This window comes from Thamnophis sirtalis, unplaced genomic scaffold, assembly GCF_051295495.1.
Source record: "Thamnophis sirtalis isolate CommonGarterSnake01/CBP01778 unplaced genomic scaffold, rThaSir2_p1.2 scaffold_7, whole genome shotgun sequence".
NCBI lineage: Eukaryota > Metazoa > Chordata > Lepidosauria > Squamata > Natricidae > Thamnophis > Thamnophis sirtalis.
Genome location: NW_028261387.1, coordinates 39,045,328 through 39,073,252, shown reverse-complemented (window position 1 = coordinate 39,073,252; position 27,925 = coordinate 39,045,328). Strand labels below are relative to the sequence as shown.

Below are 27,925 nucleotides of genomic sequence, written 5' to 3'. Positions count from 1 at the left end.
CAGCGTTTCTATTAATAAAACCATGCATACTGAACTTCTAGTAGGCTGCTGTGTTTGATGTGACTGTGCTATTTATGCAGATGATTGTACTTACAAAATGTCAGTTACATAACTTCATTTTTGATACTCTAAGACCGTGATGGTGAATCTATAGCACGCGTGCCATTGGTGGCACACGGAGGCCTCTCTGCCGCCACGTGAGTTGTCACCCCAGCTGAGCTCCATCATGCATGCATGTGCGTCTTCCGCCGGCCAGCTGATTTTCGGGTCTCTGCAGCATGTGTGGTTTAATCCAAATGAAGTTAAAACACTCTACAAGCCATCGAGAATTTAACTATATACATCCAACAGGAACAGAAAGTGCCTCACAGGAGCAGAGAGGTAAATCCTAGAGAAGCAGGAAATGCATCACTGAACAATGGAGATGAATATTAGAGAAGAACAAAGCTGCATACAAGGCAGATACTTGTAACTGTATGCATGCATGACAAGGTGGGGGAGGGAGAAAGGGATGTGTAGTTGCACCCTGGGTCCCCTCATACCCCATTTTTGGTCCCAGGAGGCTTCCGGAAGGCCAGCTAGGCCCAAAATGGGGCGCCGGGGTCACACAGACATGGGGGGTGGGTGGAGGGAGTGCAGGGAGGGGTTGCACATGCACACACAGGGAGGCAGGCCATTCAGGGGGGGTCACATGCACATTGTATTATGGGTGTGAGCATGCACACATGTATTGCATGTATGCGCACGCTTTTGGCACATGAAAACAAAAAGGTTAGCCATCACTAAGGTGACCAGACGTCCCGCTTTTGGTGGGATAGTCACGCTTTTCACAATTTTTCCCATGTCCCGTTTTTTTTAAAAAAAGTCCCGATTTTTTTTAAAGTTACGAAAAAGCCTCCAGCCACCGAGGCTCTCCTAGCAACTGGGAGCGTATATTCTTCTTCGAGACAAGCGCATTCCCGACCGCACGTCCCTGGGAGCTGTTGCCAATGGCTGAGGGAGGAGAAGACTTACTCCATGTGGAGACCGCAGACTTCCCTCACGGATTTTTTCTTTTTCTGTTGCTTTGAGCAGCCCCTCCCTCCCCCCTCTTTTCCTCTCTCTCTCTCGGAGCTAGCTAGCAGCTGCCTCCCAGGCTGTCCAAGCTCAGCCCCTCCCCCGTCCTCGCCCCGGACTGCTGCTTTGCCTCGGCTGCTCGGGGCTTCTAAATTGGCATTGCATGTTGTTTGAGGAGGGGATTACTGTGCCATAGAAACACAGCATATGTCTCACGTGGCTGATAACCTGGTCTCTACAGAAGAGGTAATTTTAAAAACTTCGGAGCGAATCCAGAAAGAGGGGAGAAAGAGGCTGAAGGAGTGTGTGAGGAGGGGGGATTTTCTAAACCCCATTGAATCCAGAGGGGAGAGAGAGAGAGAGAGAGAGAGAGAGAGAGGGAGAGAGGGAGAGAGAGAGAGAGGGGGGGGAGTGTGTGCACGGAGGTGGGAAACGTCCCATTGAATCCAGAGGAGGGGGGAGAGAGAGAGAGAGAAAGAGGGAGTGTGTGCACAGAGGGGAGATTTTCTAAACCCCATTGAATCCAGAGGAGGGGAGAGAGAGAGAGAGAGAAAGAGAGAGTTTGTGCACAGGGGGGAGATTTTCTAAACCCCATTGAATCCAGAGGAGGGGGGAGAGAGAGAGAGAGAGAGAGAGAGAGAGAGAGAGAGAGAGAGAGAGAGAGAAAGAGGGAGTGTGTGCACGGAGGGGGGATTTTCTAAACCCATTGAATCCAGAGGAGGGGTGGAGAGAGAGAGAGAAAGAGGGAGTTTGTGCACAGAGGGGAGATTTTCTAAACCCCATTGAATCCAGAGGAGGGGATAGGGATAGAGAGAGAGAGAGAGAAAGAGGGAGTGTGTGCACCGAGGGGGGATTTTCTAAACCCCATTGAATCCAGAGGAGGGAAGAGAGAGAGAGAGAGAGAGAGAGAGAGAGAGAGAGAGAGAGAGAGAGAGAGAGAGAGAGAAAGAGGGAGTGTGTGCACGGAGTGGGGAAATGTCCCATTGAATCCAGAGGAGGGGAGAGAGAGAGAGAGAGAAAGAGGGAGTGTGTGCACGGAGGGGAGATTTTCTAAACCCCATTGAATCCAAAGGAGGTGAGAGAGAGAGAGAGAAAGAGAGAGAGAGAGAGAGAAAGAGGGAGTGTGTGCACGGAGGGGGGATTTTCTAAACCCATTGAATCCAGAGGAGGGGGGAGAGAGAGAGAGAGAAAGAGGGAGTTTATGCACAGAGGGGAGATTTTCTAAACCCCATTGAATCCAGAGGAGGGGAGAGAGAGAGAGAGAGAGAGAGAGAGAGAGAGAGAGAGAGAGAGAGAGAGAGAGAGAGAGAGAGAGAGAGAAAGATATCACATATCATCTGGGGTTCACAAATTATATTATACTATTATGTCTTTTATGGTGTAACACATTGTATAAATTACCCTGTGAGTTTATGCTTTCAGTCTTTTCCTATGATTCCAATATTTTTGTCATATATTTAGATGCAACTAATTTACATTTATGGATGTATGTGGGTTATTCCAAAATGTCTTTTATCAGTAAATGCCCCACCTCACTCATGGAAAGTTCTTTCAGACAAGATATTAACAAATATATTTGAAAACTGATCAGGTCAAACTGACCAGGGCTGTTTCACTCAGATGATAAGTAGTGATTATTACTAAACCTCTGCAAATATACAGTCAACCTTCAACAATTTTCCTGTTTGTTTGTTTTTTAAATCTATATATTGATTTCTTTCCAGACTGAAAACTTTTGTCATCTAATATGGAGCAAGACTGACAACTGAGAGTAATGCTAAAATCAAAACCAGTCACATAATTCTTGTTAAGAGAAGATGCAAGAAATAGGACTTAGACTTATATACCGCTTTATAGCCCTCTCTAAGCTGTTTACAGAGTCAGCATATTGCCCCCAACAATCTGGGTCCTCATTTTACTGACCTCGGAAGGATGGAAGGCTGAGTCAACTTTGAGCTGGTGAGATTTGAATTGCCAAATTCCAGTCAGCTGGCAGTCAGCAGAAGTAGCCTGCAGTACTGCACTCTAACCACTGTGCCACTGTGGCTCATAACTAATACTATAACAGCATTAAATACAGATGTAATATAGTGAAAATTAGTTATGAAGAATAGTTTTCCAGATATGGGCAAACTTTGGGGGTTAGTGGGTACTATACACAGGTAGTCTGCAGTTTACAATAATTTATTTAGTGACAATTCAAAATTACAATGGTCCTGAAAAAAATGATTTATGACAGTTTTTCACACTTACAGCGTCCCCCTGGTTATGTGATCAACCCTTTGGGTGCTTGGTACTGGCATGTATTTATGACAGTTGCACTGTCCTGGACTCATGTGATCACAATTTATAACCTTCCCAGCTGGTTTTCAACAAAGTCAATGGGGGAAGCCAGGTTCACTTAACAGCCCATGATTCAGTTAAGAACAGTGACAAAAAGTTGGAAAATGGGGCAAACCTCACTTAACAACTGCCTTGATTACAAATAGAAATGTATTCATTTGTGATTGTAAGTCAAGGACTGCATATATAGAGATTACATCATGCTTTGTGCTTTCTGAAAAGAAGCGCTATAACTAAGAACGCTATGATCAGCATGGTCAGATTGATAACACTGTTTGTCTAAAAGTAAATTATTGAAAATGAACTGTCTATCACTTTGTTTGCAAGGAAAGGAAAGGAAACATATGAATAGAAGTAATTTCTCCATAATTGCCTAGAGCATTAGCAATGAACATTTATTTAACACACAAAATAATATTACTACAATGAATTGTATTAATTTCAGTTAATGGCCATCTCCCCCCCCCCAATTATTTATCCATGTATTTAAGAGACTAGGAAGGTCCTTTGTATCTCACTTGTAGTCTTAGCCTAAAGGATTTTTGGCTCCGTTTTCTTTTCTTAGGGAAGTATGACTGGCTTCCTGACTGTCCTGTTTAGAGGAAAATATTTAACCAGGTCAAAATATGCTATCTAACAATAACTGGACAGCATATGAGATATTTTTCTAAATTGTTCTATATATAAATTATGTGTTATTGCTTTTATAATTTTAAATTCGTATTTTTCATTGTCATATTGTTTACTTCTATGATCTTAGAATTAAATACTATGATAATAGATAAAAATATTAAATGAAAATCTTGGATTCTATTTCAAGATATAAGTTAGCAGTAACACTAAGATTAGAGCTTTAATTCATACTGAAGAATGAAAACAAGGCTGTTTATTTTATCAGGGCAATGCTAAAGCCCCAAAGGCACTTGCAACAGCTTAAAATTGGTTTATTAGTTTATAGCTGTTCCACAATTTGCTGCTCAATGTTGATGCTTAATGCTTGAAGTGATATAATAGAAAATTGTGGGGAGGAAATAATATTATATGTATTAAATCAAATTGAATTTAAATCATATTTACTTTTTATTCTGAGATCTGGTCACATTTTGGAACATGGTCCTATCCTTGGACTGATATGATTAAACAGAAGCTCTTTCTCTCTCTGTTCAAAACTTTTAATATTTGTTTTGCTAAGCAAAGAAATCTTACGATATCAATGACTTCATTTGTTGTAAGGACTTAACAACTGCATAAAACTCAGAAGAAAAATTTAATCTTTTATGGGACTAGCAGAAAACTATTTAAGAAAGAACTATTCAAAAATGGTGATGGTCAGTTTACTTGTTAAAGCTCTTTGTTTTGATATGTAAATAGACAAACCAATCTATATATATTAAAGTGAAATACACTCATGCATCATCAAGAAATCTCCAGAATCATAAAGCCTTAAAAATTTGAAATTTGGCACGTATGTTGCTCTTGGCCTCTAGGTGCTTGCTAAGAAAGGATTTTTTGAAATGACCATCAGATCATTAGTATTTCTTATATTATTATTAACACACTCTATTAATAATAGCCAGCCAGAGGGAGAGAAGGGGGTTAGGAGAGGAGAGGCTTCTCTGGGGGCAAGCCTGAGGAAGAGAAGGGGAGAGGAGAGGCCAATCGTAACTATTCATTAATGTTCAAGCTTTAACTGTCAATTTATCAAGCCCAATCACAGAGTTCCGTATCGAAGCATGGGTATCCAACTGACTAATTCAACAATAAAGGTAAAATACTTCATTTACTGTAACATTCCCTTCAGTTATAACACTGATGGTATGTATTTCTGCCATGGATGTGGCTGATAAAGTTTCAGTTATAATGAAGAAATTACTATAAATACTCCTGTGTAAAAGAATACAGGTAATCCTTGACTTATGACCAGGTACTTAACAAATGTTCAGTTACAATGCGCTTGAAAAAAAAAATTAACAATCTGTCCCTAAAGTTATGACTGCTGTACCACCTTTGTAGTCATGTGATTACATTTTGGTTGCTTGGCAACCAGCTTGCATTTACAATTGGTTGCAGCTTACTGCAATCATGGTGATCACTTGTTATGATATTTTTTGCCATTTTCCAGCAAAAAAAATGCCCATTTGACAAAGCAGATTCACATTTATGAGCAGGTGTTTCTCTTAACAGCTGGAGTAATTCACTTAATGTCATAAAAACTGTTTTGGATTGAGCCTGGTCATGTGGTCTCTTGACTTAGAATTGCAAAACCTTATGACTGAAATTCTGATTCAATTGTAGTTGTAAGTTGAGGACTATTTGTATCCTAAAAACTCACAGAAATCATTTTCTTTATTAATGATAATTATTTCAAACAATCCATCATGCTTCTAGCATTTTTTTGAAAAAGACATCCTGAAATTGTTAGCCCTTCAAAAACAGATTGGTGAAGATTTTATTCATAGAATTTAGAAGCTGTTGTGAGAGACTGGCTAAGCCAAGGGGAGGAATCAAATGGGGAATTAGTCTGGAATCCCTAATCAAAGTCAGACTCCCTTTCAATGCCATTAAATCGTATCTAGTTTTATCCAAGTGCAAACTGTCAGTGAAGATTCCCATGTATAGGCTTGAGAACACCCCCACCCCCCCAACTGAACTCTTCATGTGTGGATCTAATTGTTCCTGCCACTGTCCACTGTCTCTTTTTGGAGAAGTTACCCTGACATCAAAAATCAGGTCAAGCTGTTAATATTTGACAGGATATGACTGTTATCCAATATTGTTGCTTGCCTTGCAGCTGGAAATCCACTTTCAGACCAAACTCCAGACACGGTTCAGAAATAGCTCAACAGGTCACAGACATGGAACGTTCCATACTTACAACCCATTAGGCAACTCAATTAGGCATCCAGAAACACTGGCACCCACTCCACAACCCTTCTTCACAACACATTAAGGATAGTGGAAATGTTTCTCCTGCTGTCAAGCCATATATTCTAGCGGGGTAAAAAAATTGGAGCTGGAAAACCCACCCATCATTGTCCTAACCTAATCTTACATTTGGACAGCAAAGACAGCAGCACTAGTCAGCTGCATAAGGATCAGCATAGCAAGTTGCACCCAAAAAACTTTTCCTCCAGCTTTGACAAAACTGGAGAATTGCACTGGCGACGCCCTTAGGAGCCACTGCTGCCGAACGGCTATTTAGGCACGAAAGCCCTAAATAAGAGTGAGTTAAGGTGAGTTGACAGGAGAGTTTTACCATTCAGATCTTGCCTTTTAAGTACTTATCGGATCTCTGTTACATTGCGCTATCCGCCTTTATTTATATAGATCCACCGTCCCGTCATACTTTGCGAGCCAATTCAACACACTTAAGAGTGTACTTTTTTCCGCGCGCTCCCGCTCCCCCTCAGGCGATCCTTTTCTCTCGGTCCCGCCTTCTTCGTTCCATAAGCCCCGCCTCCTCGGAGTTGGCCTCTCTCCCCGCCCCTCGAGTTTCCTCGCGCGTCGGCAGCCCCTCCTCTCGCGATACGTGGCCGAGGTGGGGGGCTTGTCGCAGTGTCTAGCGTGCTTGCCGCTGACAAGGGCGCGGAGCGATGCCTGCCTGGCAGCTAAACGGGGAGAGAGGAGCTTCCCGGGATCGTTTCCCCCTCCCTCCGCGACCATGGCGGGCTGTTTAGCGCGCGAGCCCCTGCGCTGAGAAGTTGTCGCTGCCCTCCCCCGTCATGAAGAAGGGTCGCCCTCGGGGAGAAAAAGCGGGGCCCTCGGGGCTCTCAGTTCCCCGGAACCTGGAGCAGCCCACCCGGGTCCCCTTAGATGCTTCAAAGAGGAGAGCCTATGCGGTGGCGGCAGGGGGCAGTGCGAGAGAAGCGGAAGAAGCGGGTCCAGGCAGCGCCGCCTGTAGGGAGCCGCCAGAAAAGGTACTACTGCGGCGGCTGGAGGGTCTTTGGGTCGGCGGATCTGCCTTGTCGGGGGGGGGGGGGCGTCGGTACAGCCAGGGGATCAAGATCGTGGGGGTTGATTATGGAGGCTTTACTTTGGAGGAGGGGAGAGATTTCTAGGGGTACCGTGATTGCTGATTGGAGTCATCCAATGTGGACAGCCGGATGCTCCTCAGTCATTGCAAGGGGAGACGCTGGGTGGGTGGAAGGGGACCGTTGTGGTGGAGATGCTCTTCCAGGGATGCCGAAAGAGGCTTCCTCTGCGGTCAGAAAACTCGTGGAAACTTCTGCTTGCCTCTTATGAAGCCACTTATGAAGTAACACTACCCATCCTTTTAGGCTACGGTAATTGCTGTAGTAGAGGATGTTCACATTGGATCCCTTAGGGTGGGGACATGCCTTGCAGGGTGATCCCTGTAACCTGCAAATGGCTCTGTGGTGGGTAGATCTTGGGTGTTCAGATATTTGGCCCAGATCAAAGAACATCCCAGTTAAGGGACAGGTAAGCACATATTTTGGTATAGATTAGTAGTGCTTCTGTTTGGTACTCTTTATTATTAGTATAATTTACCCCAGTAAAAATGCGTACAAAGCAACTATGTGGATAATTTATCTTCTCTAAAAGTGAAAGATTAATTATATAATGGATAAATTTACACGATGATCTAAACCAGGGGTCACCAACCTTTGATACCTCACAAGCCACTAAATTCATAATTTTAAATCCCGCGGACGACTAATATGATTTTTTAAAAAAAAGATAAATAGTATTTAGTGCAATATAAAAATGCAAATAATTTTTCTGTGGACCACCAAAATTTTCTCATGGACTACCAGTTGGTGTCCGCTGCTCTCAACATTCCTGAGGATGTTCCAGAGGATTATTTATAATTACATTATGCTTTGCCTGCCTGAGGGAATTCAAGGTTGTATGCTATAGTAGCAACCTTCTCAGGTAGCTTGGACTGTGAAATAATGGTTGGGCCAAAATTTCCTGGTGAGTTTAATAGTTAATTGAAGACTAAGAACCTAAATGATAATTATATTTGCAGCATAAGTACTGTATCCTAAATGAACATGCCCTCAAGTGGGAAATAATAAATGGTGTGGACTGGTGGAAGGAACAAAATAACCTCTCTTGTAATAGAGTATTCATCGAGGATCTTTTGCATAGGTATTTTTACAATATACATTTTATTTGTACAGAATTAGTCCTGGTCCTATGCATGATACTATAGCAAGTACCATTAAATACTTAGCTTTAACAATTGGTGTTCCTGATCAGTGCGCTGCCCAGTTTATTAGACATTAGTCATGATTGAATATGAAGAAATAAAAAGTGGGATAGTCCATCTTTCTCAAGAAGATTGCATTGACTGTACTAGTGATCATTTATGATGCAGCATTCCCATGATCAAAATTCAGATGTTTGGCAATTGGCTCATATTTATGATGGTTGTGATGTTCCTGGGTTTTGTGATTCTTGGGTTATGTGATCACCTTTTGTGATCTTTTGACAAGCAGAGTTAATGGGAAAACTCAATTCATTTAACAACTATGTTACTAACTTAATTACATTTCTTAACTCTGGCAAGAAAAGTTCAAAAATGGGGCAAAACTCACGTAACTCTTGCTCAGCTAGAGAAATTTTGGACTTAATTTTGTAATACGTTAGATCTCCAGTACTGTGCAAAGGTTTTAGGCAGGTGTGAAAAAATGCTGTAAACAAAGAATGCTTTCAGAAATATAAATTATGATTGTTTATTTTTGTCAATTTTCAAAATGCAAAGTGAACGAACAAAAGAAAAATCTAAATCAAATCAATATTTGGTGTTACTACCTTTTGCCATCAAACCAGCATCCATTCTCATAGGTACACTTATACAAAGTCAGGGATTTTGTAGGATTATAGTCAGGTGTATGATCAACCATTTATACCAAAAAGGTGCTAATGATCGTTAATGTCACACGTAGGTTGAGACCCAGTCACGAACTGAAACAGAAACAGCTGTGTAGGAGGCTTAAAACTGGGTGAGGAACAGCCAAACTCTGCTACCAAGGTGAGGTTGTGAAAGACAGTTTCATGTCATGGCAAGATTGAGCACAGCAACAAGACACAAGGTAGTTATACTGCATCAACAAGGTCTCTCCCAGACAAAGATTTCAAAGCAGACTGGGGTTTCAAGATGTGCTGTTCAAGCTCTTTTGAAGAAACACAAAAAAACGGGCAACGTTGAGGATCGTAGACGCAGTGGTCAGCCAAGGAAACTTAGTGCAGCAGATGAAAGACACATCAAGCTTATTGCCTTTCAAAATCAGAAGATGTCCAGCAGTGCCATCAGCTCAGAACTGGCAGTGGGAGCCAGGTATACCCATCTACTGTCCGGAGAAGTCTGGCCAGAAGTCTTCATGGAAGAGTTGCAGCCAAAAAGCCATACCTCCGACGTGGGAACAAAGCCAAGCGACTAAAGTATGCATGGAAACATAGGAACTGGGGTGCAGAAAAATGGCAGCAGGTGCTCTGGATTGATAAGTCAAAATTTGAAATATTTGGCTGTAGCAGAAGGCAGTGTGTTCGTCGAAGGGCTGGAGAGCGGTACAATAATGAGTGTCTGCAGGCAACAGTGAAACACGGTGGAGGTTCCTTGAACATTTGCGGCTGCATTTCTGCAAATGGAGTTGGAGATTTGGTCAGGATTAATGGTGTTCTCAATGCTGAGAAATACAGGCAGATATTTATCCATCATGCAATACCATCAGGGAGGCGTATGATTGGCCCCAAATTTATTCTGCAGCAGGACAACGACCCCAAACATACAGCCAAAGTCATTAAGAACTATCTTCAGCGTAAAGAAGAACAAGAAGTACTGGAAGTGATGGCATGGCCCCCACAGAACCCTGATCTCAACATTATCGAGTGTGTCTGGGATTACATGAAGAGACAGAAGGATGTGAGAAAGCCTACATCCACAGAAGATCTGTGGTTAGTTCTCCAAGATGTTTGGAACAACCTACCAGCCGAGTTCCTTCAAAAACTGTGTGCAAGTGTACCTAGAAGAATTGCTGCTGTTTTTTAAAAAAAATTTTTTTTAAATTTATTTTCAAAACAAACATACAACTCTTCCTTCTTTACATATTATAGAAAGTGTATCAGCTGGTTACAAAAGGCTTTTGTGCATCTCTTCCACCGTCATCAAATATAATTCATATTAATTCAAATATCTTAACTCAAATATTTACTATATTAACATCATCATACCTCCACTTTTATTTGACTATAGTTATTTAAACATCCTTCCTCCTTAAATATACCAAGATTCAATACATAACCACATGCTGCCATTTCATTTACTTATTTGTAAAATCCTCCATTAACATTAAGTCCTCATATCCTGTATTAGCTAAACATCCATAATATTTAATACCAAAATTTTCTAATCCATGTATATAATTTATTATCATTATCCTTTCTTTATTTAACTATAGCCTATATAACATTTCCCCCCTATTAGTTAAAACTTAACTGTATCTAGTTTTGTTTTTTTATTATAATTATTATTGTTATTAATAATCTTTATATATAGTCCAAAAATATTTCTAACCTTCCCTTCTCATATCCAATTATTACTTATCATAACAGCTCAACATTGTATACATTACTATCATTATCAATTTTTATTTAACTATACCTATTACCACTGGATTTAACTAAGTTTAGCTAATTTTGAATTATACTCTTCCATCTATCAACCTGTATCTGTCCAATAACAAAACAGTCTTATATCTATTGCCGTTTGTGGATCCAATTCTCCAGACATCTTTTTAAACAAGTCTGAACGACGTGATCTTTGCACCTTCTTGTTTGTAGTATCTCTCATATAATGTTGATGCCCTCCTTTTGTTTCCTTTATCAGCTTGTCTTTAATTCTCAGCAGTGTTATCAAATATTTTGCAAATAGTATTTCATAGTCCATCAGTTCTTTAATGCTTTCTTCTCCTTCTATGTCCTGTCCTTTGAAATAAATTTTCTCTCCATTTAATTCCTCTTCAAATATTCCATTCTTTCCTCCCTCAGAAATAAACCAATTGCCACGAATATCAACAAGCTCAAACTCTTTATCTCTGTTTTCCATTTCAGTTTTTTGAATTTCCATCTTCTTATTTTGTATTTGATGAACATCCTCAGTTTTTTCATCACAATTTGTTGCCAAATACAACAAACAATCAAATTTTCTCTCAATTCTTTCCTCTGTATGAAACACCCTCTTCAAAGCTGAAAGTATCGCTTGAAGAGACGCCATGTTTATACGCAGTTGTATTTTTTCTTAAAAGCTCAGCAACACTGAAACACTCGCAAGTGAAAGCAAACTACAAAGGAACAGCTGTACAATCTTATCAGATCTTAAGCCAGAACACCCAAGCAATAAGTGTCAATTTGTAGCTTACAGGGAGTCAGAAGAAATGTTAGAGTAATCCATCCATTTGAAAAGGTTTACTTAGAATCAATCCATGTAAATAACATTTAAAAAGTAAGATAACCACTGTCCAGAACCATTAGAAAGATCAAAATCGCCGCTAAGTTCTTCTATTCTTTGATTTAAGTTAGTTTTAAAAAATTTTAGGCAGTCCGTTTTTTTTTAAACAATAAAAGTTTCTTACCAGCTTAACACTTCTCCTCCATATTGCCATGACTTTGTCAGTCTTGAAAGACTGGAATTTTTACTGCCAGCAGAAGACTTTAGACCTGCTTTTCTCGGAGATTTTGCAATATTGCCGAGATCAGCAAGATGTAATCTTCCTGTTCACCATCTCTTCGGGATGATTTAGGTCCGTTGGAACCCCCCAGCAATAAAAGTATCGAGTGCGATCTCAGAGCTTTGAGATCGCACGTTGTCTCGTCACGGCATCCAGGCTCCGCTGAAGAATTGCTGCTGTTTTGAAGGCAAATATTGATTTGATTTAGATTTCTCTTTTTTTTTTTGTTCACTGCATTTTGTTCATTTATGAACATAAATGTTTAACACTTCCATTTTTGAAAGCATTCTTTGTTTACAGCATTTTTTCACACCTGCCTAAAACGTATGCACAGTGCTGTACCTGTATTACAGATTTTAATGCCATAATGTTTATGCTGATTGCAAGGTTTGAAGAGATGAATCAAATAAAAAATGCATGTATGGTGTTACAAGAATGTGTGTGTATGTGTGTATGTCTGTCTGTGTGGTGTTACAAGAATATAGTTCCAGATGGCCATCCTTTGTATTTGAAACAAAAACTCTAAGCAAAAATGACTACTTATTCAAATTTTTATGTTTGAAACATAAAATTTTTCTATTCTATACATATTTTGAGATGATTCCTTGTAGATAATAATAAATATAAATTGGTCATCAAGGAATCAGATTTCCAGATAGGTTCAGATGGATTTTATAACTGTGTAGCTTGGCTACTGCTATTACTATTGTATACCTTGTAAGGTGTGAAGATAATCTAAAAACCTATCCCACATAAATACCCAGATGGATTTTGTGCCATTGATGATTCTTCCAGCCTAACAAATATTTTCTAACTGCACAAATTTGAATCAACTATCAAAAGTTAGCCAATAACTTTTTAAAATATTCAGATCATGATATTTAATTAAACTATTTAACATTAACCATTTGCTTATTTTCATAAAAAAATAAACAGGATTTTGCAAAAATTAATTCCCTTTAATTTCTTTTAACAATCTTTGTCTTTAAGGATTGTCTTCAAAATGCTTGCTTATTTTTTGGAGAATGGGGGAGAATGCTAAGATTTTACTTTCATTTGGAATATAATGATAAATTTATGTTTATATTTACTGGCATGTATAGGTCCATCCAGTTGCAACTCTGATGGGAGATACTGGTAATCGGTTGTGGATGAAGCTGATTACACAAATATAAGATGACCTGAGAATGGGAGATGTATGCAGAGATAACCTTGATGGAAAGATTTCTGGGAATTCTTGCTGGGAAGAATTTTTTATTTAGTGTGGACTTAAAACTAAATGTGGTACAAGTAATTAAGCTTAGGTAATTAAAAGGATTGGGTTTAAGCCTACCAGCAGTTTTCATTTCCAGTCAGGTAATAATTTTGAATATTGCAGTCTTCCTTTGATACTTTTGCTAAATAGTATTCCATTCCCCAATGTGAGGGTTTTTTTTCCTTGGAGGATGAGGATAGAACAGAAGCTGACTTACAGTATAAGTTCATTGGTGATAACCTTTTGCATATTTTGATATAAATTGCAAAATTTGAACAGGTTCTTTTATAACAGTTCACCTTGTTTCAATTTGCTGGTCTGCTGTTATCTTAATATGATGGCACAAATAAAATTTATACATGTAAATATTCAAAAATATGTTATATTTATGAAATCTCTGAAAAAAAACACCTCAGGAAAATTTCCCAATTTTGATGACTTTCCCAAGTAAGTTAGAGTTTTAGTAAAATAAGATATAATAAAGAATTAAGAATATATTTTAAACAATTTTTAGAAAATCAACATTGTAATCAAATTGTATTTTCATCAGCTAAGTTTGACAGTATGCGATTAATACACCAAACCTTAAATGTTACAGATTTTTAATGAAGATTTTAGTATATAGGGTTAGTCAGTGGTGGGTTCTGTATTCCGTTTCAACCGATACAGTTGGAACGGCCCTGGCGTCACCCACATGCACATGCGCGATGCGCGCATGCGTCCTACCTGTCAGCAAGGCTTGCACAAGCTTCTGCAGCACTCCAGCTACTCAGCGGAGCATCGCATAGGCGCTGTACGCGCCATGCATGTGCATGGAAGCGCGGAAGCCTTAAAAGACAGGTAAGGAGCGCAGGCGGGCGGGCGGGCCCTCCAGAGCACCGTACCGGAACATTATCTGGTGCTCCAGGCTGCTTCCAGTATGCCCGTACTGGGCATACTGCCTGCAACCCACCACTGGTGCTAGAAGTGACATATTCTTCAAACGTATGTTTGTATGTATGTATGTATGTATGTATGTTCACAAATTCATATTGCTTGCATTTTAATGAATATTTTATGCAACCATGGTTGTGTATTTGGGAAATAATGTAGATCTGGCTTTGGAAGGATGGAAGGAATTTGAAACATTACCACCTGCTCAGGACACAAACAATTTTTTCTACACTGCCTTTTTGGCATAGGAGATTAATCAATCATATTTTTTTATCTCAAATTTTGGAAGGTCTTTTTTAAAAAAATCCTGGATATTCATTTGACATATTCTCATTTTCTGCAATTGAATAGATAGATGAAAAAGATTAACACATTATTTTAACAGTATTTGCTTTAGTATGTCTTGTATCAACAGGACACTTAGACTGATTTATTGCTTGTTTCAGAAATTGTTACAACTTTGCATTTCTCAATGCAGCTAGTTTCCTACTCATTGCTTGTTCTCCACAGCATCTGTCTCCACTATTCCCTATAATGTCATTTCACAATAGACATAAATCACTGCAATGGGTTATTTTCATATTAAACAGATTTTGGGAATAACAGATAACCTCTCTCCACATTCAGTCCATTAAAATTAGATTTCACTGTATTTCAGATGGTAAAATAAAAGTTCTTTCACTTGCTTTAAAATGGAATACATCAATTCTGCTTTATTTGGACACCCCATTGCTGGTTTCTATAAAGTTCTGTATCTATGTCTACCTCCTTCCCTCCCTCCCTCTTTCTTTCTTTCTTTCTTTCTTTCTTTCTTTCTTTCTTTCTTTCTTCAATAATGTACAGTGATGTTTATATTAACGGAAAACTATTGACATTCTATTATTTAAATAACTTGAAGGGTTGAAAATAGAGAAAAGAAAAATATTCTATCAATATTAAAATGATAATTACAAAAACCTTTAATTTTCTTAGACAGAGAGACAGGCTGCGCAACTTCACTTAAATGAAGGGTTAGATTTGGTCCAGGCTGCATATAACATGTCACATATATGCATAGACAATCAATCAGGTAACAAGATTGTGATGAGGGATTTGGTGGGGGGAGAGTTTCACTAAGTTTCTGCTTTTCTTTTGTCTGTTCAACATCATGGGATTCAAAAGTTATTGGCCTATTATACATTATCCCAATAGCCTATAGTTTTGTCTAAACCTGCCTGATTCCATGCAAGAAAGGACCATTAGAATATTGTATCTGATTCAATGGAAGGGCTATCCTTAATCAGAGATTGTGTTAGGGAGAGAAGATTGTACTTCTATCTGCAGTTCTAACACATTAACTGCTTCCCGAACTAGCATACAATGAACACCAAGATAAAGGCGACATTTTGCTTCTTGCCAATTGAAACTTCAGTTGCTATTTAGATTTTAGATTTAGATTTTATTAACATTTGTAGGCCGCCCTTTTCCCTGAGGGGACTCAGGGCGGCTCACATAAAATCAGGGGGGGGAAATACAACAATGACATAGACACATATAATAAAAGTAATAAGCAACATACATTCATCATTCGGGAGGGGCAACTATCCTTGTCCCCAGGCCTGACGGGCTAGCCAGTTCTTCAAGGCTGTGCGGAAGGCCTGGACGGTGGTGAGGGTACGAATCTCCACGGGGAGTTCGTTCCAAAGCTATTGTTGGAAGAAGCACTTTCTAGATCCTTCTAAGTTCTAAGTCTGTCAACTATTGCTCTTTACAAGGTAAAGGAAGGAGGTAGGAATTATCATTGACAAGTTGATGCCCCACTTTCAAATGTGGGAAGACAAAATGAAAGACTGTAGAGCTGGCCTTGGGAATGGGTAAGGAATGATCAAACTTTTAAGGAAAGAGTTTGAGTAAAAATTATCCTTCAGAAGAAGGAAAGTGTGAAAAGCAACACAAAATGTCCTGCCTTTATTTTCCAGAGGAGGGGAGGGAGTGGTCACCTGTGGGTATTCTCAAAGCCTGATTGGTCCAAAGACTGAGAGCGAAGTCTTAAATACTGGTGCCTTCCAATCCTGGCCCTGTTTTCTCTCAGTCTTTCTTGGTCCAAGTACTGTTTGAGAATATTCCATAGGTAGGCTTTATTTTATTGCGATTTGGCTTTTCATTTGGCTTAATTGGGCACTTTAAAAGTTTTTTGCTAAATTCTAAATTGTGCAGCTGCGGCCCCAAGGGACAGTTCTCTGCCTCGGGCGGTTGGGAAGGGCCCTGTGGGGTGTTTGCCCCCCCCCCCCCCCCCCCCGCAGGCCCGGAGCCTCAGCTATATCCCTGGGATTGCGGGGGTGCCAGCTCCTATCTTCGGCTGCAGAAGAAGCAGCTTTTCCTTGTTAAACTGCTTAAACTGAAACTGCTTCAGTGCCACGTGGAGCGCTCGAGCCGCCCGTGGAGCCGCCGATCACTCCGGGCAGCTGCCGATTGTCTGAAAATTGACTGACTGTTGAGGAGGACGAGCGGGGGTGAGGAGAGCATGCCTGGGTGCCGCGTGGCTCTCCCTGACTCTGCTTAGTGCAGTGCTGGCCCCTGGAAGCCCGGCTGAGCCGCTTGAACTTCTTGGCTGCCTCTTACCCATGCACGGAGTTCTGGTGGCCATTTTGGTTCCCGCCACGTGCGTGGGGCCTTTACTTCGGCCTGCTATGTGGGTGAGGCCTGGCAAGGGGACTTTTTGGCCGAGTTCCCCCACAGGCTTTTAGGCCCAGGTCCCGGTGGGGGCCTTCGGAGGCCTGTCTTCCTGCTTCCTTCATCAGACACGTGAGTGGGCTATGGATGAGGGAGCGGAGATCCCCCAGGGCCAGGTGGTGGGCCTGATCAGGGGTGAGGAAACCCTGGAGCAGGAGGTGGGGCGGGGGGTTCCCCCCGGGATCCTTGGCTGCCCAGCGCCCTTCTAGGTCCTCCACCAGGGAGGAGGCTAGGCGGCATAGGGCGATTGAGAGGACTTTTGCCAGGGCAGAGAGGCAGGCCAAGTCAGCCAGGCCCTCATCCCGAGACAGGTCCAGGTCCCCCCTTGGGCCTATTTCTAGCCGGTCCTCCCCTCGGGGGTTTAGCCCTGCTTCTTCCTCAAGCTCCCACGACAGGCCTCGAGCCTATTCCAGGAGGAGGGGTTCCCCTTCCCCTTCAGGTGATCCTTTGGAGGGTACGTCTAGGGGCCCCTGTACCTCTCGCAGGTTGGCACCTCGGGGCTAGCTCTACTTATGTGGATGTAGAGGATTTTGATAACCTCCCTGAAGGTATTAAAAAGCTTATTTCTGCAGCCATTTCACGGGGCATTGCCCAACGGGACAAGGGCCCCCTTTCTTCCAGGCATGGGGGCTAGGCAGGGCCCAGTATCGGGCTTCCTCTCCTTCCATGGTTAGCGAAGCTTCGTTCTTGGGGGGGGGGGAGAACCTCCAGGACATGGGCTTCTCGGATGATGAGAATGCAGGTCTTCCAGATGAGCCCTCTTCTAAGGGCCTCTTTGTTCCAGCCATGTTCAAAATCCTCTTGGACAAGGCACGGCAGACCACCAAGGTAGGAACGGGGGATCCTTTGGTCCCCCCCCCCTAGGGATCCTGACATGGCCATGTTCTCTGCCACGGCCACTAACAAGGAGGAGATTCCGGCTCCTCCCATGTTTCTGGAGGTCTTGACCAACCAATGGGCTCGCCCCTCCAATTTCTCGGCTCCCGGGAGTAATGACCGCCGGCACTATAACATGGAGCAAGTCCAGGCGGCCCTTTTGTGGAGGAGGCGGCCGTCCCTATCACAGGGGGAAGTGACTCGAACGCGAGTCGTCCCATCGGCGGCCGCCTTTCCCTCTATGCGGATCAACGGGACGAAATCACATCGGATGCTTGGGTCTGAGCCACGGTTCGTTACGGTCTCAGGTTAGAATTTCTCTCCACCCCTCAGAACCTCTTCAGGTTGTTCCCTCCATCTCGGAGCCGGGAGCGCCGCCGCCTGATGGATCAGGCGATCTCCCACCTTCTTGACATTCGGGCGGTGGAGGCTGTTCCTCTAGGGGAACGAGGCCTGGGCCACTACTCCAATCTATTCGTGGTTCCGAAGAGCACAGGGGGCTGGAGGGCGATTCTAGACCTCAAGCGCCTGAACCGTTTCCTGGTGTATAGGCATTTCAAAATGTCCACCCTCAAATCTATCCTTCAGGGCATACGGAAGGGGGACTTCCTGGACTCCGTGGACCTCACGGAGGCCTATCTTCACATTCCTATTCTCACCGCAGGTTTCTGAGGTTCTCGAAGGTTCTGGCGGCCCTGGCAGCTCACTTGCTCTCCATCCCAGTGCGGCTCCAATGTTATTTGGACGATGTCTTGGTTCAGGTGGGGTCTCTTTCTCAGGCCGTCTCGGATCTTCGGCTCACCATTCGGAGTCTTCAGAGCCTGGGCTTTTCGGTGAACTTCGCCAAGAGCCATTTTTCCCCCTCCACGCGTATTCTCCACCTGGGGACGGTCATAGACTCTATGTTGGGGGTGGTGCGGCTGTCCCCGGAACGTCAGAGCAGCCTTCGTCAACTGGCAGAAAGCGTTCGCAGAAGGCGGTTAGCTTCGGTCCTCTCTCTGTCACAGTTATTGGGCAAGATGGTCTCTTGCATAGGGATTGTCCCGTGGGCCAGGCTTCACCTTTGGCCTCTCCAGTGGGAGCTCATTCCCTTTCAGAGGGGCAACTGAGCAATTCTCTTCAGACTCTCCATCTCCCCGCGGGGGTCCGGGTCTCTCTGGCATGGTGGCTTTCCCCGGCCATTCAGTGAGGCTGCTGCTTCTGAGAACTGGATAGGGTGACCGTCACCACAGACGTGAGTCTGTTCGGGTGGGGGGCTCTGGTGGGCTCTCGGATGGCTCAGGGCAGGTGGACGGCTTCAGATCTCCGCCACAACAGGCGGCCTGCCTGGCTCTGCGTCACTTTCAGTCCTCGATGGAGGGGCTCCACGTGCTCCTCCTGACGGACAATGTGGCCACAAAGGCCCACATCAATCGTCAAGGGGTGACCCACTCACGGGCCCTCTGGCTGGAGGCTCTGCGTCTGGGCGTCTGGGCGGAGCGGCACCTGTTGTCCTTGGTGTCGGAGCACATCTCCGGGCTCTCCAATGTCCAGGCAGATTGGCTGTGTTGGGCGACTCTGGACAATGGCAAGTGGCAGCTCCACCTGTCGCTGTTTCGGAGGATCTGTCAGAGGTTCGGGACTCCTCTGGTGGATCTGTTTGCCTCGCGCGTGAACTCTCAGCTTCCTCGGTTTTTCACCTGTTTCCAGTCTAGGTCGGCGGAGGGCATGGACGCCCTCAGGAGCCGATGGCCTCCGGGCCTTCTTTATGCATTCCCTCCCATTCCCCTTGTCCCAGGGACTGTCAGGAAAGTGGTGGCAGAGAGGGCCCTGGTCATTGTGGTGGCCCCTTATTGACCCAGGAGGCCCTGGTTCGCAGACCTGGTCCAGCTGTCGGTGGCCCCTCCGTGGAGGATTCCGCGGGGGGAGGTGGTCTTACTGCAGGGGGCTCTGGTTCACCCGGAGCCCCAGTGGCTCCATCTGACTGCCTGACTCTTGAACGGCGGCTTCTAAGGGGGGCTAATCTGTCCTCCGCGGTCATTCGTACCATCGAGGCGTTTCGGCCCGCATTTACAATTCCACCTGGACGGCCTTTGTCCGGTGGTGCTCTCCTCTGGGCATTTCTCCCCATAGGGCCACTATTCCTAACGTCCTGGACTTCTTGCAGAAGGGCCTTGAAGGCGGGCTTTTGCAGAATACGTTGCGCCGCCAAGTGGCGGCTTTGTCTTTGATTCTGGGGGGGAGGTCTTCTTCCCTCTCCCATATTCCCCTGATCAAGTGTTTTCTGAAGGGGGCAGCTAATCTCCAGCCTCCCCCCATCCACAGGTTCCCCACGTGGGATCTTCCCCTGGTGCTCAGGACCTTGACGGGGGCCCCATTCGAACCTCTCCGGTCTGTTCCTCTACGATTCTTGTCACTGAAGGTGGCTTTCCTGGTGGCGATTACCTCCGCCCGGCGTATTTCTGAACTGGGCGCCCTGTCTTCCAGGGACGGCCTTTGCCATTTTCACCAGGACAGGGTGGTGCTTCGCCTTGATCCTGCCTTCATCCCGAAGGTAAATACTCCCTTTCATAGGGCTCATGAGATCGTCCTGCCCGACTTTTGCCCGGGCCTGTCCAATGATAGGGAGAGGCTCTGGCATCGGTTGGACGTCCGCCGTGCTCTGCGGATCTACCTCCGGTGGACTGAGGGGGTCCGTAGGTCGGAGGCCTTGTTTGTTTCATTCCAGCCAGGGACACTGGGTTCTAGGGTGTCCTCGGCCACCATTGGCCATTGGCTGCGTCAGGCCATTGCAGAGGCTTACGAGGCTTCAGGTCGTCCGGTCCCATTGGGCATCATGGCCCATTCTACCAGGAGTGCCGCGACCACGGTGGCGTGGGCCACAAGGGCCCCGTTTGAGGACATCTGTCGTGCAGCCACTTGGGCTTCTCCGACGCCTTTCATCCGACATTATCATCTGGATGCCGTCACGTCTGAGGACGCGTCGTTTGGTCGGAGGGTCTTGCAAAGGGTGGCGGCTGATGCTCCCCTTGGGTCCTAATGGTTTCTTGTTCTCTCTCCCTGGGACTATAGCTTGGGTATGTCCCACAGGTGACCACTCCCTCCCCTCCTCTGGAAAAAGAATGTTGGTCTTACCTGAACGTGTCTTTTAAGAGGAGGGGAGGGAGTGGTCACGACCCGCCCTGAGTTGTGTTCCGTTGGGGCCAAGGGGAGGGCCTGGGTGGTCCCGGGGGTTTGGTTGCTGTTGTTTTTTGTTGTTTCAGTTGTACTGTTTGACTTCGAGGAAACTGGGCCACGATTGGAAGGCAGCAGTATTTAAGGCTTTGCTCTCAGTCTTTGGACCAATCACCCACAGGTGACCACTCTCTCCCCTCCTCTTAAAAGACACGTTCATGTAAGACCAACGTTCTTTTTGTTTGGTATTAACTGAAATTCTGAAAGGTTTGTGTTATTCTGCCCTGCAACAATAAATAATATTCCTGGAATCCCTTTGTCTGCCTTAAAGGGCTGACAGTATAGAATACATCATATATACTCATTGTATTAAATTGAGTCTCATTGAACTCAGTTTAAAGTGTAAGATTATGCTGATGCATATAATATTTAAATGTTCAAGTGCATCCTTAAGATCATATCTAGGAAGCAATGAGTAGAAATTCTAATTTAAAAGTTCGAAGAAGTGTACATTTTTCTTGAGTTCTTATGAAATCTAGAAAAATCTAATTATTGGGTAGATTAAAGTATTTTAGAAATAAGCATTATTGCGGACCTATGTTTTTTCTGGCATAAAGGAGTCTAACATATAGATCCCATATCTACCATTTACATGGTTTAGCTTGGCTTGGCTCGGCTCACCGATGAAATTCATTTTTTTTTACTACCGGTTCTGTGGGCGTGGCTTGGTTGGCATGGTGTGGCTTGGTGGGGGTGGCAGGGGAAGGATACTGCAAAATCTCCATTCTCACCCCACTCTGGGGCCAGCTGGAGGGGGCATTTGCTGGTTCTCTGAACTACTCAAAATTTCCGCTGCCGGTTCTCCAGAACCTGTGAGGACCTGCTGGATTTCACCCCTGGCTTGGCTTCAGATTGCCGGTTCTCCAGAACCTGTGAGGACCTGCTGGATTTCACCCCTGGCTTGGCTCACAATTCACTGCTAGGTTTTAACAAGATTTTTCCAAAGTCTAGAGATCCAGATCCACTTATCTTCCATTCATCACCTGGAGTTAGATACCCTGTTTTCCCGAAAATAAGACCTCCCCAGATAATAAGCCCAATCGGGCTTTTGAATGCATGTGCTAAAATAAGCTCTCCCCAAAAATATTGCAACACAGCAGCAACCATGAGGTGACCATGCTCGCCGCCTCCTGCACCTCAAAAATAATAAGACCTCTGCGAAAATAAGGCCAAGTGCTTATTTTGGGGGTCAAAAGAAAATAAGATCCTGTCTTATTTTGGGGGAAACACGGTAGTAGATGGAACTAGAAAATTGGATTCTAGAACACTGTCTCAAATGTTTTATTAACTACCACCAGCAAGGCAACTCCTAGCACAAGCTGAGTTTGCTTATAATCACAATATACCTCCAGCCAAATGACATCATTCATGGCTAACTATGACTTCCACCCCCAATTTTTTCCACTGACCACACCAGCTTCTTCTGTTCCAGCCTCAGACCAACTCTTGTAGGAACTATGAGCAATTTATTGAGTTCTCCAAGCTCATTTACAGAAGACCGATGATTATAATCACTTTGCTAATTGTCATTGCTAGGCAGATCCACTGATAGCCCTGGGAAACTTAGCACTTTTTTATCCATCACCTGTCAAAAAAATTGGATCAGTGAAAGCTGTCATCAACCCAGTTCCTTTATGACTAAAGTTACTTTCCCGTTTCTGTGTTCATCTTGTATTTTATCATTCTTTGCTGGTTCCTGCTCCTTCATTGCTCATTGCTCCTTCATACTGACCACTGCCAATTGCGGTTGAAGGGAACCTGAATATGAAGTAGATTGTATCTAAGACTCCTGGCTCCATTGGGAACTCTGGTATCTGATGGACTGGAAGTGTTATGAACCAGAGAAGCATTCTTGGGAAGATTTCAATAATGTTCATGTTCCCTGCCTCACATACCTGTTCCATTGATGGTATCCAGGGAGAGAGATAGTGTCATGGCCAGCTCAGACTTGGAGGATGAAGAGTATCATCAGCTTAAAGGAATTCAGTTGAAAGTTGCCTCACAACCAGAAGAGGCAGTTATCGCTGGTCTCAGAAGACAAAGGGAGAGCTAACACCTCCTTCCAATGCAAGGACTCTCAATGGGAAGAGGAGAGCTAAACAAAAGCAATCAGCAAGACTACTGGCCAGAAAGGAATTGCCCCATCATAGGAATAAATCAGGATCATGCCACCCCTATATAAGGGGAGCCATGTGCCTCACAGATCTGTTCATGACTCTCCATTTACCTTACCATCAGGTTCCTCAACTCCTTAGCTGTCTTCTCATTTGTTCAAACTTTTTGCCATTGAGTTTTGTTTGAAAATCTTAATAAAGATAAAAGACTTGCCTATAAGACGTAGTAAAGAAAGGATTTGCCTGTGTCTTTGTGATTTTTGTGGACCAGAATAGGGCTGCTTCAGCTACAAATGCTTTTACCACCCTGCACTCTGGCCCCTATCATCTTGCACTCCATCCCCCTAGCTGATTTTTTGCCATCTCCTTATTCCCATTGTTGATAAGGTGTATCCAGTGTGGTCCTTCATGATAAGGCCATCTTCCCCAGGTTTTGTGAGGAAATTGCTGTGCACAGCCTAGGGTAGAAATACTTGTATAGCCATAGCTGCCTTACAAATGCTCAGGCCAGGCATGCCTCATCAACAAGATCAGGAAAAGGTCAGCTAGAATGGCAGCATCATTGTAACTCTGAATGGTCACTGAATAAATGATCATAAGTACTCCTGTAACAAGAATGTAAAAAGAGTGTCTTGGTGATGTGAGCAAAATAACTTTTAAAGTCCTATATACTCACATTATTGCCTTATCCTTGTGTAATTCAGTTTGTTTCTTTGCAACATAACCTCTCCTTGTGTCTCTTCTTGTGCTCTGCTGCATACATATGTTGGTGTAAATGTCTTTGTCTCTGTATGTATACATCAGGGTCCATGTGAGAATCTGTGAATATATTTAATATTCTACATTTACGATTTGTTTCATTTGAAAAGCCTCAGCAATTTTTACGCTATACATAACACATGGCTTCACTTATTTTGATAATGTGTCATCCCTGTATTTATTAAAAGTATATATGTCCCTTAGACCCCATTATCTAGAAGTTACACAACTATGATGCATACCATAAATATTGACATTGGAAGAGGTACTGTGTGGGGGGTGAACTTCAAGAAGCAGGGTTAGCAGAACAATATAAGAATAATATCAGGACATTTCAGTTTAGTTTAATTTAAATTAAATAATATGGTCAGTAACCTTGCTCCCATGTCTTCAATATTTTTATTCTTCTACCATATTAAAGATTACAATTTGCTGGTAATTTTTCAGAGGAATATGAGTTACATATGCAAGATTTTTAGAGAATGTATCTAAGGTTTTAGATTGTTCTTTTCTGGTATATAGGAGTAACTAATAACATGTAAAAAGATTGGGAATTAATGCATTAGCACAGAAAATGAAAGCTGTGTGGCAAATGGAAACAAGGTATTTCAGATGTGGAAATGGCTTCTCCAAACCTTTGTCATTCAGTTTTACTTCCTATGAAGTAAAATTGTTTTTAAATTATTTTAAGTTAATTTGCTATTATTTGGAAGAACATACTGTAAGCATTTTTCCTTTTTCATCAGAGATAATATTTGAAATACACAGGACACAGGCTTGGTGAGTTCACCTTGTAAATGGATTGTTAAATTCTAGCAGTTATAAAGAATTTGGTATTAGGTATTATTTGCCAACTCTATGTATTACATTTGAAGTGAAAGCTAAACCTGCTGCGTAAAATTGATTTCCATAGAAAATGGCAGAGACAAACAGCTGGTGGTTTCAGATACTTGTCTGAATAGAGCGGATTTAAACAATTCCATGGCACTTATCAATGTTGGTAGGTGTCTCCAAACAGTGGTATCTGTTGCCATAAAGGCTATTTTATATTCTATAGCACACTTTCTGTGTATTGACTTCCGAATTTCTTCTAAAATCAGAATAGTTTTTATATTGTGCAATGGCTATCTATATTGTCATCCTTTTGGCCATCCTCCTCCCCAATACACTGTTTTAAACTTCCTTTAGTTACTATGTTTGTTTACAATTAATTTGAATTAATATATACTATATTCTTTGAATGGTACCAAGTCAGGAAAGGCATGAGCTAAAGTTTATATGAAATACTGAAAATACACGGAAGTTTTGTTTGGGTACATCAGAAGCAAAAGGAAAGACAAAGATGACAGTTCTATTGAAGTAATGGTGATGGCAAGATGGCAGTATATTTTGTGTTTTACATTTATCTTCTCTCAGAAGGAAAACAAAGCCCCAACTGGCCAGTGTTACACTTATTTCAGTACTGCATAGACAAAGAGAGGGGATAGGAATATTTACTAAAGTTAAATAAATTGAAGCCTTCAAAGCCACCTCACTTGTAGAATCCCACTTTGGACCCAGAGATTTATAAGTGTTGTTCAATCTCCAACATTCTCTCTTTGGAGAAGATTAAAAGTGGATTATCTGGATTCTCTACAATCGGGGTTCTGGCAAAGATATGAGATGTCATTAGGTATATTAGTACACTACTTTGTTGGGACCTGGATAGAAATGGACATCTATTCTGATTCTTTTAGACTTCTCACTGGCATATTGTTGACCATGATATCCTTCTGGACTTCCCAAGAGGGTTGGGGACATTGAGTTCCAGTGTTTTTGCTCCTTTCTTGGTGGGTAGTTCTAGTTGGTAGAGGGAGGGCAGGAGAAATCTGCCTGTTGGCCATTCTCTTGCAAAATGCTTATATTAACTTTTAAAGCCCTATATGGCTTGTCACCTAGTTATCTCATTCTCTCATCAGAATTGGACTGGCCAAATAGGCTTCCTAGGAGAAACTGTCAGTGGTGTATAACTTTAGGGAGGTTGGAGACCGGAGGGAGGCTCAGCAGTGCTGATTTTTAATGGCTGTGCCAGTTCTCTAGAATGGCTTTCTAGTGGATAACTTATTAGATCCCAGCCTGATTTCCTTCCAGAAACAGCTTAAAACAGAATTTTTCCAGAGGGCATTAGGGCCTAGAGTCCATCTTAGTTGTATTAATTTATTATGTGATTTTATTAGTGTGTATACCTTTTGTTTATATGCCTTTTATTGTACATAGCTTCTGTGTATTAGGACCATCCTTGGGAATTATGAACTCAGATGATGATGATGAAGACGGCAAAGCCATTCCAGGGAAAGGATGGTTTAATTAGAAATTAGTTATCATTTGTCTCCCAGTCATCTCAATCTAGATCTTGGTGATTGATTTGATTGATGCTTCAATCTCAGATTTCTAATGATAAATGCTAGTCCTTTCCATAATAAACTACATTTATCCACAGCTTTGCTCTGGAAAATACTTGGATCTGAATTATTTTACTAAAATCAGATTGGGAGAGAGTATCTATGCCTATAATGGCACGCATGCCAGAGGTGGCACGCAGCGCTCTCTGTGGGCATGCGAGCTGTCGCCCCAATTCAGCTGTGCCATGCATGCGGGCATGCCTCCCACCGGCCAGCTGGTCTTTGGGTCTCTGTGGGGGGAGCAGGGCACATGCGGGTCCCCTGCATGCGTATGCGTGGGGTGTGTGGGGGAATGCACGTGCATCACATTTTGGTGGTTTGGGAACGTGCACGCTTTGGGCACTTATCATTCTATAAGAATTTACCCTTCTGGGTCCTATACTAGTGCAGTTTCTAGGTAGGGGAGAGATGGAGATAATTCTTAGTGATAACTTGAAGGCATAGTGTGCATATGTGATGGTTGCAAGGACAAATTAAGGATTTTCCTCATGTTTTTCTGCCTCGCTACATGACAGATTCTCTTCATAGGTTCCTGGTTTTTATTGCAGACCTGGATTGGAAAAACCTGGTGTCCCTTACTTTTATGCTGGAGTACTTTTATTTTATTTTATGAGGGGGCAGAATCTCTGGGAAAACCTGAGAGTTCATGACCTCCATTCAACTGTGAGTTTTCTGAGGGAGCTTTAGCTCTGACTCATGGTTTACACACTTAGCTGGTCTTTGTCCCAGAACAGCTGGTACATGATCTGAAGGACTATGTTGTATGAGGTCTTTGGATATGGTTGAATTACTTCCTGATTTGCTTTAGTTATTGTTTCAAATCACTGAGTATTGTTAGAAACTTTGCTTCATTTTATGAATCCCGACACTTGAGAATATCCTCAATATATCAATGCCTGGTGAGTTAATTCACAGGTTGCCAAAGTGCTAAGAAAATCATTCCCAGGCATCTTCTTCCTTTCTTCAGATTCTTGGGGTTCAATGGTTTAATGAAGCTCTGTGGGAGATAAAGCAGTGGAAGAGGCATTTATAGCACAGGTGATGGAAGACTGAATAAGAACTTGACAGAACATGTGAACCAGCTCATGTTCAAACTTATGCAGTGATGTTCAGGGAGCAAATTATTCATACTCCTCCACCTTTACTGTATCAGTGCCTTAGTTCTGTTTAGGATGAAATGCTCTCCATTAGGAAGTGAGTTAGAAAGAGAGCTATCCACATGAGTTGTCTTGGTAATATTGAGCTTATTGCTCAGGTTTGTTGCAATCAGGTCTCTGCATAGCTGGAATCTGAACAGTTATCAGAAATAAAATTTTGCCGCATGATCTGAAATTCCTTTAATCTTGTGAATTCTGAAAAATTGCATAGTATATTGGACAAATTATCAACATAACATTGGGAAAGGGGGGTTATGACAGCCATCTGAAAGAGGCAGTGGTATATCTTTAGTTGAAGAGATTGTCCCTCGATCTGACTTTACAAATAGTCTTCACTTAAAGATGGTAATTTGGATGGGCAAATCTGCGCTAA

The 27,925-nt window shown here is 42.8% G+C and overlaps 1 protein-coding gene across 8 annotated transcripts in view; it reads left to right on the top strand.

Annotated features, from left to right (window-relative positions):
- Nucleotides 1-6,946: 6,946 nt before the first annotated feature.
- Nucleotides 6,947-27,925, top strand: part of MAST2 (microtubule associated serine/threonine kinase 2) — a 265,612-nt gene continuing 244,633 nt past the window's right edge. For all 8 annotated transcript variants that reach the window (XM_087719741.1, XM_087719738.1, XM_087719740.1 and 5 more), the window contains exon 1: nucleotides 6,947-7,316. In XM_087719741.1, the coding sequence (XP_087575867.1) occupies nucleotides 7,122-7,316 (195 nt within the window). In that variant the 5' untranslated portion in view covers nucleotides 6,947-7,121. The remainder of the gene's footprint in view (nucleotides 7,317-27,925) is intronic.